This window comes from Centruroides sculpturatus, unplaced genomic scaffold (assembly GCF_000671375.1).
Source record: "Centruroides sculpturatus isolate CEXI.00-Female unplaced genomic scaffold, Cexi_2.0 scaffold604, whole genome shotgun sequence".
Taxonomy (NCBI): Eukaryota; Metazoa; Arthropoda; class Arachnida; order Scorpiones; family Buthidae; genus Centruroides; species Centruroides sculpturatus.
Genome location: NW_019384933.1, coordinates 189,789 through 206,722, shown reverse-complemented (window position 1 = coordinate 206,722; position 16,934 = coordinate 189,789). Strand labels below are relative to the sequence as shown.

General features: G+C 28.1%; 1 protein-coding gene across 1 annotated transcript in view; it reads left to right on the top strand.

Annotated features, from left to right (window-relative positions):
• LOC111632038 (collagen alpha-1(I) chain-like) overlaps nt 1-16,934 on the top strand; it is a 126,150-nt gene that overhangs the window by 29,159 nt on the left and 80,057 nt on the right. The window contains exons 7-11 of the mRNA XM_023376394.1: nt 2,773-2,826; nt 3,396-3,449; nt 4,429-4,482; nt 13,477-13,530; nt 13,718-13,771. Of these exons, the coding sequence (XP_023232162.1) occupies nt 2,773-2,826; nt 3,396-3,449; nt 4,429-4,482; nt 13,477-13,530; nt 13,718-13,771 (270 nt within the window). The remainder of the gene's footprint in view (nt 1-2,772; nt 2,827-3,395; nt 3,450-4,428; nt 4,483-13,476; nt 13,531-13,717; nt 13,772-16,934) is intronic.

Sequence of the window (16,934 nt, the reverse complement as noted above, 5' to 3'; positions counted from 1 at the left end):
GTAAGAATATAATTTTTTCATTTTCATTAAAACAATAAAAATGTATTAAGCTTATGTAATATGGAAATAAACATCATCATATAAAATAATGATTTTGTAATAATTTCTTTAAAGAAATTAGCTTAGTTCTAAACGATAATATATGGGTTTATTTAAAAACAATTATTAGAAAATACTTCTCAAATATGCTGTTGTACAAGAATATTGAAAATGAAGTTATATTTAAATAGTTACTGTATTAAAGTAAAGCCTCTTCTTTGTTACTTACAAAATTTTATTCATTCTCAAAATTTGATTGATTGATTTTGATTAAACTTCACATTGGATTCCTCATTACAATTTTCCATTAACACATTGACTGCCATGGTACTTTTCAGGATTCCGGTGTAAAAAGTCAACTTAATTTAATTATATTTTATTATTGAAAACTCTAATTATAGTACATACTAATCATCAAAAAACATGTAGAATGCGTTTTTTTAAAAAAAAAGATCTTACGAATTATCTTGTAGCTGGCTTATGTAACAGAAAGCTCTTTGCTAAAGCCAAACTACAAGTTTATTTGTGCACAGACAGGATTCGACCTGTCGCTTTGCTACAGCCGAGTCAGAGATATGTGTCTAAATTCATTAGTAATAAATCAGATGTAGAGTCAAGCGCATCACATTTGAGTATGTTGTTTTATAATTATTTTTATAATCAAATTATAAATGCCCAATATGGATAAGAAAAGACCACTGACTGGAAAACAACTTGATTGAATCTAAGTGATTCAGAATCCAACGAAATTTTTGGTGAGGATGGTAACAACAGTAGCAATTATGTACCTTCTGAGGATTCAAGTACACAATGCGCACAAGCTTTTTTCAAAAAGCAACTTCTTCTAAAATAAAACTTATAAAGTTTAGAGAAGCATTTGTCAATGCATTGATTGGAGAAGAGATTCAACCAGTTTAAAAAAAATTAGATTGCAAGAGCTTCATTATTTACAGAATATCCCACCTATCGAAAAAAAACAGTATCCAACAAAACCATGTCAAATTTGTACCAAAGCTAAAAAATGCCAAGAAATGTGTTATTTCTGTCCAGTCTGTCCAGAGAAGCCAGCCCTTTGCATAGAAGATTGTTTTAAAAATTATCACAAACAATAAAAATATTCTTTTGATTTTGAATAAACTTTTTATGATTATATTTTCTGTTCATTTATTAATAAATATTCTGTTCATGTAAGCCAACCTTGATTTTTTGTTTTTGCCCCTGAGGCTATCTATTCATATTTACACTGATATACTATGAATTTCATCGTAGCTACACAAATATGGCAAGTAAAAAAACTACAAGATAACTTGTAGGTGGCATCCTAGGCAATAACACAAACTATAAGTTGTTTTGTAGTTGGCAGCCAACATGTTAATTGTGATGAGGAATCCAAAAATGTAATAAAAAATGGGGGTCAGCACCTTTGTTTTCAAGACTCAAAGTTGCTAGCAAGAGTGCCTTTAACAAAGTGACATTGTGCGATATCCCAACGTCACTAGCACATCTATATGTCTTATAGAGTTGAGTTGGTTCTCAAAATTTGATGAGCTAATTTTAATAAAACTCATTTTCTATTAATTGCACTGATGAATCCAAAAATGTAATGAAAGATGGTAGTTCATGATTTTGTTTTTGAGATACAGTGGGGTCATAGTGACAATGTTCATGTTTCCTGGCATAATTGAGCATGCCTAACAGAAATTAGGGGGCAAAAATAAAAAAAATCATTATGTATTGACATGTAACATAGAATGGACACAAAAAAATGAACAAAACAGAAGAACAGAGCAATTGATGCCAATTGCTTTGTTCTTGGATTGTCTCTTCTTGTTGGCAAGTGCAGGATTATTATAAGCAGTATATTATATATGTATGTGAGACAATCTTAAGTTGGAAAAATAAATTTCTCTATAAAGAAAAAAACAATATGATCTAAGCATGATTGAAATTGTTGATTTTCAAGTTTTAACTCCAAATGTTTCTAGTAATGCTTGGCAATATTTGGCTACAAATATCTTCATATAAATTCCTGTTAGTCTGTAGAATGAGATGCATTAAAAAAAAATGAAAATTGATTTTTCTGATTTAAGGTACCTTTTTACAGATTGCATTACTCACACACATACATGCACTACAAAAGGATGTAATGTATGAAGAGTGTTTATTCATTTATATAAATATTACATTTATAGCTGATATCTTATATCTGAATGTTTTATTTGAGCAACTATAAAAAGATACAGCTTTTGAAGTTGCTCAGATATAAGGTATATCAATCATTTCAAGAAATTTCAGGTTCTGTATTCCATGCCAATTGTAAGTATCTTTGTTTGAAAAAGAAATAAAATGTTACGGAAAGTGAGCAATCAGCATAAATTGCTAAAACATTGGTCAGTTTTTTTTCATTGTTAATTGTCTACTTGGACTTTTTTTTTATTGTTAATTGTCTACTTTACAGTCCAAGTAGACAATTAACAATAAAATATTAAAATTTAAGGACAGTAAGGCTTTTATAATCATTGGTCAGTTCTTTAAAAATTTATAATGCTAATTTTCAAAACAGAAACCTTAATTAATATTTATAAAATTTTAAAAGGTACAAATATTTTGTAATATTCATAAATTAAACTTGATTGATTTTTGAATATATTTAAATTTGAATGAATTTTATGAATGATGTTTTTAAAATAATAGAATAATCAAATAAAATTAATTTCAATAATATATTTTTAGGGACCACAGGGATTTCAAGGAATACGAGGAGAACCAGGAGAACCTGGACCACCAGTAAGTAGAAATTATTATATTTTTATAAAATTATTTACAAAATCAGTTTGATTTTTATTTGATATTTAATCCATGAAAATGTGCATTAGTAAAAACATTAGTTATACAATAAATACATATATATATATGTATATATACACACTGTATGTACATGACAAATTAAAAATTTTTAATATGGTCCATTATATTAAAAAATATATATATGAACATATAAGCATATAAAGATACAATAATAATACAAAGATAAAAAAAGCATATAGTTAAGACTAAGTTTATAATTGTCAATTGCTAACCTATATTTTACAAGATTTAAATGCAAATGAATTCTTTCTAGGAATATTTCAAATGCTATTTTTTTTTTTATAAATTTTAATTTAGACTAATCATATAGGTATATATGTTTATTATTATCATTGATAATGATAATAATATATATAATAATAATAATTTTGAACTATTTGCATTTGTAATGAAAATCTTGACATTAGAGTTATCAAAATTGTTAATTTTAAATAATTTTGACTGCATTTTATGTTACAAAAACTTTTAAAATATTTATAATTTTATAGGGACCACCAGGTCAAATTGGTGAGAGAGGTTTACCTGGTTTACCTGGAAAAGATGTAAGTTGAATTAATTTTATTATCTAGCAAAATATTTTTAGTTTTGTTTACTATGAAAACTTGTATGTCCTGTGAACATCAATATGCAAAGATGGGTATAATACAAAATCTGTATTTTTGAATCTTCATAAAACAGAAAAATTGTAATTTATAATATTATTATTATTTAAAGAGTTACTTTTTTTATTAGTTTTTTGTCTTGTAATAATTTTTTATTAGTTGTTTAATGTAAAATTTTTCTGTGCTCTTGAGTTTTTACTTATCCATAATTACATTTTTTTTAAATTAATGAATCTATTGTATTTATATATAATCTATCTATTATATATAATTGTTTTTTCCACAACTTCATGATCACAGAGAATTATAAAATTTTTATTTCAATGTTTTATAAAAGAATGATTACATATTCATTTACAAAGTTAAACATGGTATAAAATATTTCAAACAAAATAAAACTTTTTAAAATTAATGAATAAATATTATTAAGTCTCTAAATAGAAGAAATAAAAGTTAAAGATTAGTATAGTCATATTATTACTTGCATAGGATATAAGTTGCCGTCAAGTAAAACTAATCAGATATTTAGAAGTAAATAATTCTTTAATCTGATAAAAATTTTAAAAAGTGACATTTTGACTTAAAATTAAGAAACTGTACAAGAAATAAGAAACTCTTAAACAATAGTGTAATTACTACACTATTGTTTAAGAGATATTCAATTTTCTTATTCTATGCATCACCTCAAGCAGATATTGGAAAAGCAAAACGTTTATTCCAATCTATAATACTGTAATTTAATCAAATTCCGTTTTTAAAAACATTTTTTGTATTGTTGTTTGATGTTGATTTAAATAGTATATTCTTTTTTCAAACATCAGTTTAATTTAAAATAAAATTAATAACAAATACAAATTTATAAACATATTATACTAAATAAAATTTAACTATAAAATAATATGAAATTTATTGTTTTTAGGGAGAACCTGGAGAAGATGGTAGAATGGGACCACTTGGACCTGCAGGACCTCCTGTAAGTAAGAAGTAGTTTTCATGCTGTAAATTTTCTTTTTGTAGTATTTTTGCTGATACAGAGTATATGTACCATACATGCTGTGTTTTATTAATTAAACAAACTAATATTATTTTTTAAATGACTAATATTTTTGTAAAATGTTTCATTTATTATATATAAATGCAAATGTGGATTGAAAACTGAAAGTAAACAAATTTTCATCAGATATTTTCACATTATGTATTGAACTATTGTAGTGCAGTTTAGCCAAAGAATCATAAGATACAACACAATTCTTGTTATTGATTTTTTAATCATACAATCAGTGATAAAATGTTGATATAACAAAAATCACAAATCATAATAGTGATTCTGTTTGTCTCATTTCACATCTTTCATTTTTATTTTTGCTTGCAAATAAAAAATATGCCAATACTTATCATCAGAATTACACAAGACTAGTATAGTAGAAATAATGAAGGAATTTATTCAAGTTTCAAATATGAATCAGTCTTACTAATAATTATTTTTAATATGTAATAATGTTTTTCTAAACTGCCAAAAAGTAATATTCTTATTTCAATAATTAAATTTATATTAAAATCAAACAACTGTTTTGTATCAAATTTTCAAAACAAACTCCATACCTGAAAGAAAAAATCTAGCAATGAGTTGCAAAAATTAAAATTGTGTGTGGTGCTATCTGTTATATTTTTTTTAAAACTGTTTTTTTTATTAATTATTATAAAATGGCAAAAAGCTCAGTTTTGAGGATAGAGATGAGTTTTATAAAAAATTGTATAAATGCTAATAATGAGTAAAAACTTCATTAAGTCCAACCCTACTTGAGATATAACAAATGAACTTCCTTTATCTTTCCAGCCCTCAATCTTTAACCATCAAAATTTAATAGCATCAATTCCTCTAATACACAAACATCTCTACAAAATTTCAGAAATTTTCAACAAAAGGCACAAGAGTTATTAAGCTTCAAAGTGGATGAACAAAATTGTGCTCCCCCACACACACTAACATTCATATACAGGTAGCCCTCAGTTTATGCCAGCTTAATTTACACCGATTCACAATAATGCCGCTGCGTAATTCACTGTTTTGCGGTGTAATTCCCCAATTTTCCCTATGCCAGACTGATTTTTGTTTCAGTGTTGACATATTACTGAGCCGCAACATTGTACATTTGTTAAAACAAAGATTTTTTTTGAATATATTTTTTCTGTTTAATATTATTGGGTGTATATATAATTGCATTAAATTAATATTAAAATACTAAACGTTTAGGTTTCCACGAGTCAAGTTATTAAACTTAATAGTCCAATAAATGTCTAAATCCAGAGCGCTAATGAATGCAAATAGTTCGTATCCTGTACCAGTTTGTTCAGGAAAACACCTCACGATGCAGTAACACTTCTGGCAATCACAAATTATTGTTAGTGAGACGAAATCTACTTCTCGTTGGCCAGACGATACCTTCTTATTGTGGCTTGTGAGCACTAAGATTGGCTTTACTTTACTGCTAGACTTATTACACGACCACAGGACATCAAATTAGATTTAGAAAAACACTATTTTATTTTTAGAATGCATTTGACATGGAGTCCCTCATCAGCTTTTTGATTTGACATGTGGATTTGATGTGTTGAACATTAATTAAAAGACTAAGCAAGCGATAAAACAAATTTTTCGAATTGTCTTGTTACTCTGTTCATGTTACTGTGAATCTACTTATCATTTTGTTTTAACAATGTATATTTTTACGACTTTACTGTTTTACCAGAACCTCACTTTATTATTATGTTATTGTATCAACATTACCATTTTTAATGGAAAATTTTGTTTTATTGCTTGCTTAGTCTTTTAATTAATGTTCAACACATCAAATCCACATGTCAAATCAAAAAGCTGATGAGGGACTCCATGTCAAATGCATTCTAAAAATAAAATAATGTTTTTCTAAATCTAATTTGATGTCCTGTGGTCGTGTAATAAGTCTAGCAGTAAAGTAAAGCCAATCTTAGTGCTCACAAGCCATTCAGAAGACTAGACAAGAAGCATATCATAGTATTCACCTTCTTATTGGCCAGATGATATCTAACTCTCCTTACTGAGACAAAATCAATTTCAATTTTTCTGCCCAAACTAACCTTATATGTGCTACGGTAGCTGGTGGCCGACCAATCAGTGTCTCTGCTCGTCTGTAGTTCTATTTCAGGTTAGTGTATCCTTTCAACTATGGAAAGTTTGACGGATGAACTTTGTGAGTTACACAATGATTGGGAGCGAAATGCAAATGTAAAAAGGAGCATCATCGCATTCATTTGACCATATTCTGAAATTATTAATGAAAGAAAACAAAAATCTAAACAATTACAAATGGATACTTTTTTCTGAAAAATGTAAGAGATCCGAAACTTTGAAATATTTGTTTTTCTTAAGATTTTTTAATAAAAACATTTCATTTTATTTTATCATAAAATACATTTTAAAAAATTAAATTTATAATATATGTATTTTGTATTAATAAACAAAATTATTTGCTTATTTTTCACTTATGTGGAACCTAACCCTATACCTCACTGTAAATATGGGTTCATTTTACACCAATTTGATTTGCACCGGCTTTTGTAGGAATGGAACTGTGGTGTAAACCAAGGGCTATCTGTATACAGAAAAAACCCCAATTTTTTTTACATTTCTCAATGTTTCAAGGTCCTGTGAGAATCTATTCTTAAAATTTTATAGTAATCTCATGCAACGTTGAAGTTAAAATGCACAAATGGTAAAAAAAGATTAATTATTATGATAAAAATGTATTATTTTTATTTATTTATTTATTCACTGAAGATATACAGGAATTTCCTTTATCTGGAGGAGAAATACAAAATAAATGAATGAGAAATAACAAACCAATTATTAGTATAAATACAAAAAATTTTGTATAAATGTTACAGATGTTTTTATACATTACTTAGAAGATTGTTCCAACAAATAAAAAATAAACTTATAAATGTTATATATTTATACACTGAAGATTTAGCAAAATTATAACAGTCATCCTATGGTCAGTGGTGTAGCGTGGGTGTCAGCAGCCCGGGGCAAAGGAAAATTTCGCAGTCCCCTTATTTAGGTATCTCAATTTAAAAGACTAAAATTCAGTTTCGTCACAGAATAAGTAATGAAAAATTCTGTGCTAGTGTTGCCACCTTATTAAAATCGCTGACGCGGACGGCAGGTGAGGTTTGTTCGAACAGAAGTTCCTGATGCATGTGTATGTCATTTTGCAATGTGAAGAATAATGTGCAGTGCAGTGCATGCCAGTTCTAAATCAGTTACAGTTAGCAACTAGGGAGACTTGGGTAGGATAACGTAAGTAACCTAGATGACTTAGCTCTATTGGATTTTGGATATTGGAGATGTATATGAATATGAATGAATCGTACAAGCAAAAAGAAAGAAAAAAAAAAAAAAAAGGTCGACAGGATTGCACACGAAATCCCTGGGTAAAATTAATAGTTCACACAGGCTGTGAGTCGATTCCCAGACTGTCCGGATGGTAACTCTATTCCATGCTCATTTCAATTGATCCGAATCATAGGTGCAATGAAAGTATGAAATGAAGTGGTTCAAATTTATACAAGATATTATTATTACTTATTGTGAAAATTTGCTGTTCCCTAAAAAGTGCCACCCCACTACGCTACGCCACTGCCTATGGTAATATATTGAAATATTTTTCTCAACAAGTTAATTGTTTTACATTTTAAGAGAAGGTGTATAATGGAATTCTTTTCTTGACATTCTAAACAAACACTTGGGTATAATTTCAGTAGTTGACCATTGTATCATAAATGTAATGTATTTAATCCAATTTGTAATATTATGGATATATTCTCATAACATAAATTATATTGAAAAAGATAAAGTGTATTTTTAGACTGAGTATGGATGAAATTTAGAACTATTTAATTTTTCAAAGGCAATTTTGTGATGGATGATATAACAACCAGGTTCTGATCTGTTGCCAGTATTTGTTGATATTTGTTACATTAGTTAATATATAATTGAAATTGAAACCTGAAGAAGAAACAATTAAAGATAGATTTTTAAATCTTTGTATATATCTACCTTTAATTGCCTTATTAATAATTCTTTGTAATAATGCAAATTCAAGGTAATCTGTGATTGAATAATACTTATAAGAAAATTTCTAAACAATTTGATAATGCTAATCTTCAATAAGAGTCTTCCTGTTTCTGTTCTAATTCTGTATCCCAATACAGAGTGATCTAAAATAATCTAAAAAAATGAAGCTGAATACTCTTAAGTTATCAAAAAATTAAAAAGACCATAATGGAGCTAAATAAAAACAAGCATTCAAACATTAATTGAAATAAATGATAAGCCAGTTTTAAATTATTAAGTTTCATTTTTAAAATAAGAATATCATCATGTTTTTATTTATTTGAATAGCTTGAAACATTATATATTTTAAATGAACATTAAAGGATAATTTAGTGCCAAGTATCATACATAAATATTTATATTGATTGACCATATCTATTTGGCAGTTATAAAGGAATCATTTATCTGTATTTTGGATCTTTACAAGGTCATCTTTTCCTCTTTTGTGGTATTCAAGTGCTGTTTACTGGGCTGAGGAGAATATTGCAAGGAATTAGAATTCAACTCCCACATAAAATAGAATAGTAATAAATTTTAAACTAAAAACAAAGTCTGTGTAATAAACTGATAATTTTTCAATAATTTTTTCAAAACAAAAAAAATCCACAACACAAGTCAGCTCACATAAAATCATGCCAACATGTAACCAAATCAGTAACACTCTTCAAATTTAAATTAATAAAATATCTAAAATTAATTTTCAAGCTTCATTAATTTTGTATTCATTTCTATTGATTTATAAATCTAAATATTGCTAAAGAGGTTGTAAACAGGATACTTTATGTAAAGTATCTCTTGTTTGCTGAAATATCTGTTTATATATAATACAAAGGAAAGTCATTAAATAACAGGAATTTTAATCTAAAATTCATGAAAATGTGTGCACTGTGAAAAATATTATTGCAGGATGTAAAATGACTCCTTAACAATACTCCATATAAGGGTTGAAATGATTGAGTGGTATATGCCTGCACAATAGCACATACAAGATGGCCTCTCCACTGTCAAATTACACAGTGCAAGAGCAACAAAGTGTCATTCATTTTTTATGGTCAGAGGTAATAAAACCTACAGAATAAAGGTTCAGTATGGAGTCAGTTTGAGTTAGGAGAGTGCATGAATGGATAGAAGATAAAATGTCAGTGATGGACACTGGAGTGGGAGACCAGTTTGCATGGCAACTGAGACAGTGAAACAGAAGATCAAGCAGTGAATCTGTGACTACAGGATGTTAATGAAATTGCTGTAGAATCCAACATGTGTCACGGCTCTGTATGCAATATTATGCTTGGTGACCTCAGATATAGGAAAGTGTGTAGCAGATTGATGCCAAGGTAGCTGTTCATTGATTACAAGTATGTATGGCATACAATTTGTCAGAAACACTTGGATCATTACACTTGTAAGGAGGAGATGCTTTCTTCCATTTAGTTGTGGCAGGAGACAAATCTTGGATGCACCATTAGGAACCAGAAAATGAGAGACAATCATCAATGGAAGCACAACTTCTGTTCAGCAAAAAATTCCAGACACAGGCTTCTGCTGGGAAAGTCATGCTGATGATATTTTGGAATGTTAATGGTCCTAGATTGATGCACTTCCAGGAAAAAGAGTCAAACTGTGACTAGTGCTCAATTCAGTGACGTGCACATAAACGAGTTGAAGCTTGTGATCTCAAAGGGACGTCTCTCAAAAGGAGTTTTGCTGCTTCATGACAATGCCTAGCTCTGTATGATTATTCATATAGTGGATACACTAAGTGATCTCTAATTTGAGGTGGTGAAACATCCACCATATAGTCCAGTCTTGGTGTCATTAGATTTTCTCTTGTTTGGACTTTTGAAAGAATAGTCGCAAGATCAGAAGTTTTTGCTGATGACACCTAGGTAATAGAGGTGGTACAAAGTTGGTTAAAGGCCATACCAAAAAGCTTTTTTCCTGAGGGCATTCGGAAGCTTGTTGACTGGTGGACCAAGTGTGTTGCAAAGTAGGGTGACTATTTCGAAAAATAAGACACAAACAATTTAAGTACCCTTGTAAAAAATGATTACAAAATTTCTATTATTTAATGACTTTTCATTGTAATATAAAAAAAAAAGCTCTGAATTTAATTAAATGAATGAATATTATGCTTTTTTTCCTACTATTATTAATTAATTATCTGAGCACTATAATGAGCTATTTATTGTGCTCAGATAATTAATTAACTAAATGATGCAAAATATTTGTAGTTATTTCTCTAGTTCTGATTTACATAAAATAGCATTTCTCAACCTTTTTAAGCCCAAGAACCAGTAAAATATGTGAAAAAATTCCATGGACCACTAAGTTATGTAGGACTAACTTGGAACATACTGTGCCATTCATAACATGATGGGTGTAGATGCAAACATCACACTCTTCCCTTTTTAAGACTTTCAGAAAAATGCAAAAAACTATTTATTGTTGACACACACGATATATTATAACAATTTTTTTTAATGATATCTTTGTTGGCATAGAAACTACTTGCACACAGTCTCAAACTCTTTGTAAAAGAAAGAAAACTAGGATTTAACTTTAAAATATGGACAGTGTGAGTTTTGCAGTGAATTCTGGTTAAATGTAAGTTTTGCAACAAATTTATGTGGAGAATGTTAGTTAAGAACCAAAACAGTTAACATAATCAAAAACAACAAGAACCAAGAAAAATGAATCTTAACATAATTTTATTGGATGGATAATAAACACCAAAAATCAAACTGCACACAATCTTTATTAATTACAGATAGTGGAAAACTTAATGTAATATTTCAAACATTGACGTAACTTACTTCTTCAATAGGTTCACAATTTGGCTCATCTTCTTCATAGTCATTAGAAGCCCCATCAATGATATTTGTGTAAAAAAGCAAATCTTCATTCTCTCTCCACTGATTGCCCTAATGTTTGTTCAATAAATTATTTACATCATCCTTTTTTACTTATTTTATTGTGTTTGATTTAGGGATAGCAGGTGAATTCATATTGAACATTAGCATTCCTTGCTTTGTTAGGGACTTGTATATTCCTTGGTCAGATCTATAAGTATATTTTCTCCTCTAACAAGTACTCTTTTTCTTTGAGTTCTTTTCAGAATTATTCTTCTACATGCAGCAAGCTGAAAGTGAAATTGAATTGGTTTCTTCATAAAGGCATTTTTTCTCCTTTCCAATAGAGAACCTGACAGTCTTCACCCACTTTCATTACTTTTGAATGTTCCTTTATAATGTCTATGTACTCTGAAGGATGTAAATGACTTCTTTCTTCCTTATTGCTTTTTCTATAATCCGAAACACCCTGTCTGGTGGGAGAAAGCTGTGCCCTGTGATAGGGAAAAATCCTCCATGTTTTGATAGCCAGATACAATCCATGGACAGAACAATTGAATTTTTGTTCTGGCCACCACATCCATAGCATACTAAGTGAACTGTCTCTAAGGGCTCTTCCATTTTTGATGCCATTAATGTGTTGAAAACAGATGACGCAATCTCGTTTGAGTCTTTCAAAAACTCATTTTCAGTCCAAACGTAAGCTGTCACATTATTAGGGGTCAATTTACTTTTTGAATTTGAATGCATTATTACAGCAGGCACATCAACATAACTGGAGCAGACAATCCCATGATGTTTTGTGTGTGCCAAGGGCTCTCTGATTGGTTGAATTGAAGAGAGTGAATTTTGCTGTAAAACAGCTGTTGGATAATATGATGTTTGCTTCAAAATGCAATTTTCAACAATTTTTTCAGCCTAAACATGTGAGTGTTAGTCAACAACACTATTACAGTCTTAATCACCTTTACAAGACGGAACACAGTGATATGATTGCTCGTACTGCCAAGAATTGGATAATGTAACTTTTGCATCTATACCCTTCACATAATAAATCTAAAAGCAAGTTTTGAAAACATATGGAAACATAATGAATTAAATTGGAAATAACCTGTTAAAAGTGAATCATCATTGAATAAAGTTTTAATGTTTATTAATTTAAGTTTGTCTGCAGACTACCTGTCCCATCATTGTCAACTATGGGTCGAGAAATTCTGACATAGAACATTTAGTTTGTTTTGAATATAATAAAAAAAACCTACCTAATTTTTTATAAATTAGATATATATTTTAAATATATATCAAATTTATAAACTTGCATTAATGATAATTTAAATTACATATGATACTTAATAATTAATAATTAATGTGAAATAATTAATAATAATAATGTGATAATGTGATAATAATTAATGTGAAATTAATTGATTATTTATTTGTTTATTGTTTAAATAATATACATATTTTGAAATTATATCCCGAACATAACATAAATTTTAATGCAATGTATTCTAACTACATAATCAATTTGAACATTTAAAAAAAACATGCAATTTTTGTTAGCCATTTTGTTCTATATCGTTTGTACCTGATGATGTCTATTTCATATAGATAAAAACATTAGTAAATTTTTCTTTTCGTAGTGCTGGTGTTGGTTCTGTGAGTGGGGGAGTATTTTAAATATCTTTAATTAATACTAAACATTTTAAAGCTGTTTTCTTTTATTATTACTAAATTTTTATATTATTGTAAATGATGATTAAAAAATATATGAAATATCAAATTAAACATCAAATTTAGTAATTCCAACTGTAATTAGGAGAGATTTTGGTCATAAAAATTTTAATAATACAGAAATTTAAGCTGATTAATAATTATATGAGAGAAAAATTACAGAATTATTCTGATATTAAAATTAAATAAATATTGTAATTCAATTTTTGTTATTTTATATTTCTTTTAGGGACCAAGAGGTTTGCCTGGAATGCCTGGCCTTCCTGGAGCCAAAGGACACAGGGTGATTAATTTTCATTTATCAAAATTTTTATTTAAAAAGAACAAAATTAAAATAATTGATATTAAATAGTTTATATCATTATTTTAAATTATAATAATTATTATGAATTTTATAATTTTAATCATAAATTTTATTAAGTTTTGGATACAAATTTACAAATTTTAAACAATATTACAAATTTTTATAGGGATTTCCAGGGTTGGATGGTGCAAAAGGTGAACAGGGACCAACTGGAGAAAAGGTTTTAATTTAGTAAATTTAATATTATATTAATTTATTCTGTTAATTGATTGATTCTCTTTTAATTTATTTAAGTTATATTATAAGTAACTTTTCTGTAATTAAAAAAATTTGTTGTAGCAATTTTGATATGATACAGAGAGTTTCTATTTTATTTTAAATTATTTTTGAAAAAATTAGTTTCCCTTATAAGTTTGGAATATATACATCAATTAAACAAATTTTAGTAATTTTAATTGCATTAATATATTTACAATAACTTTTTAATTTTAATATTTTTAATAAATATTTAATTGTTGTTTTTACTGAAAATCAATATTCTAGTTTAGAATTTTAGTCAAGAATGAAGATAGTTTAAAAAAAAATTGAAAGTTTTTAATTGATAACAAACTTTATAAAAAATTCTTATAACAAGTTAAATTTTGAATTGAAATTTTGAAATTTAACAAAACAGATTTATATATTTTATATTAGATGCTCAAGAATTTTTTAATCAAACTTTTATATTAAATAATAAAATATACTAGTTAGTATTTGAAAAAATTTAAATAGATGAAATTATTAATATTTAATACAAAACTCATGCTATTTACTTGTTTGTTTTTTGTATTGTTGTTATGGTTTATTTTCTGATTGTGAAATTACTACTTTAATTTGACACTGTTCAGTTATCAGTAATTATCTGTAATCCAATTTAAGGAAAATGTAGATTATCATGTCAACATATTAAAATTTTTATTTTAATTCTGTATAATTTTATTTATGATTTCTTTATTAATTTCAATAATTTATGAATCCATTTGATTATAAATTATCTTTCTTCACTTCAGGTTATGCAATAAATCAACATTAAAATTAGTAATGTTTTGTTTTTAATTTCAAAAGAATTAAATTTTTGAAACTATCTTTGTTCCTTCTGTTTAGTGTTAAATTATATTTTATAAAATTTATAATACATTCAGCATTGTCTGTAAATAAAATAAAATAAAATTGCATAATATTCAAACATTCCAAATTTCATGTATTTTTAATATAATAGCAATGTTAAACTGTAACAGTATTATATTCTATTATCTTATTAAACTTAGTATAATTTATTAAATTTATTTAAAATGAATTCTGAAATTATAGTTTTAATAATGTTTTTATTTTAAATATTAATTTAAAATTCATTTACAATTATTTACCTTAGTATTTAGTTTATGAATAATCTTTTGAGCTATTATGATGGAGCACACATTTGAAAAAATTCTGTTAAAAAGCTTAACATGTAGTTTTAAGAAAGTTGTTAAATTATTTGATAAGTTTCTTAATTTTTAAGAAATAAAAAAAGATTTGTAGTGAACATATCAAAATAATTTTTTCATATATTTTATATTTCTTTTTTTATAATTTTATTTATATTTTAGTAGCAAAATTAAAAGACTATTATACATGTTAATTTATTTTAAGCTTATTTCATATATTTATATATAATTTTTCTATTAAATAAATAATTTATATATAATTATTTATATATTCATTTATAATTAGCAGATAAGCCCAGCATTGCTCAGGTAAAAAGTAATGATAGTGAAGTTTAAGATTATTACATTATAGCCAATCTTACCTGTTTTTACAGAGTGCAAGAATTAGATCCTCCTGTTTCCAGACTAATTAGAAAATTTTTAAATGGGCATAAAAATATGTTCAATTTCTCGCAAAAATGCAAAAAACTGCATCTGTGCCTGTAAATCTTGCATGTCGCTTTGTGAGGGTTAAAGATGTACGAGACAAGTATTCCAACAAATACCAACTAAACAATAGTTTATTACAACCGGAATTAACAGATAATACAGTGATGCCCGTTAGAGACAAATACACAGATATATATATATATATATAACAGGTCTCTGTTCTCGTTCGGATTCTTACAATGAATTGTTATCACGATACGGATTCTAATTACTAACTTACAAATAACTTATAACTAACTTAATCTAACACTACACTAATGAGAGGAAAAGGAAGGAAGGAAAAGTCTACCGGTATTTAGCACAGGAGGTCCTGATTGGGGTTTCCGATGATTGTGGGGATTTTATCGATCGACATTGGAACATCCAACATTCCTGGTATGGTAATTGTCACTTGGATTTTTGTAGATCACTATTTCTTATCGGACAAGACACTAGTCCTTTTCCTTTCTTTTGGACTACTCTACACTCAGTACGTTCGGCTTGTTCTTTGTCCTTGAGGTCCGACTTACTGTCCCGATGATACTTTCGCAACCTCTTCTCTTCGTGGCCCAGGCAAAAAGTGTCCCTTTCTCACCCCTTTGTTCTCCTTCTATATCCCACGGGCAGGGCCCCTCCCTGTTCATGTCGACAAGCCACCAATCAGGACCCACGAATTTCCCGCTCCTGTCGGGTGACCGGAAATGGTCATTAGTAGAAAGAAGAAGAAGGAAAGGAAAGAACAAAGAATTCTAAATCTAAATACTATAGCTATGTATATACAAAAATGGCAGACAGCCACAACCTGAGGAAGATCTGAAGTTCTCAAGTGGATATTGTACAGCAACTACAAAATGTGAAGAGTTTATGATATTCCTTACTGTCTTTTTTCACTCTGTTCATGGAACTTCTCTAACATACTATCCTTCTATTATATACAATGAACAATCACTACATTAAGAACACCTGCTTAATAATGGGTTGATCCACCTTTCTGGGTGATCACAGCTTGTAAATGCCAGGGTATGGACCCTACCATATGCCAAACATCCTCTATTCTTAACTGGACCCATGCCTGCTCAATCAGTTTTGTCATTGGTGCAGATTTTGAAGAGAAGTGAATAACAACCTCACCACACATTCTAACATATCCCAAATATGTTCAATAGGGTTTCAGTCTGGTGAGTTTGGGACTAAAGGAGTGTATGGAATTCATTGTCATGGTCTCCCAACCATTCTTGAGTATGCTGTGCCTGGTAACATAGTATCATTGTTAGGAAACATAGCCTGGAGATACACATACAGATAATCATTCCTTGTATCATTCACCATCCAAAGATTGTGGGATAATGACCAATGGCCCTAGATGTTGTGTTCTTAATACTGCATGTAATCTGTTCTGGTAGTCAAGTGTTAATCTTGAATACCAGTGTTTTATCTGTGCATGTTCTG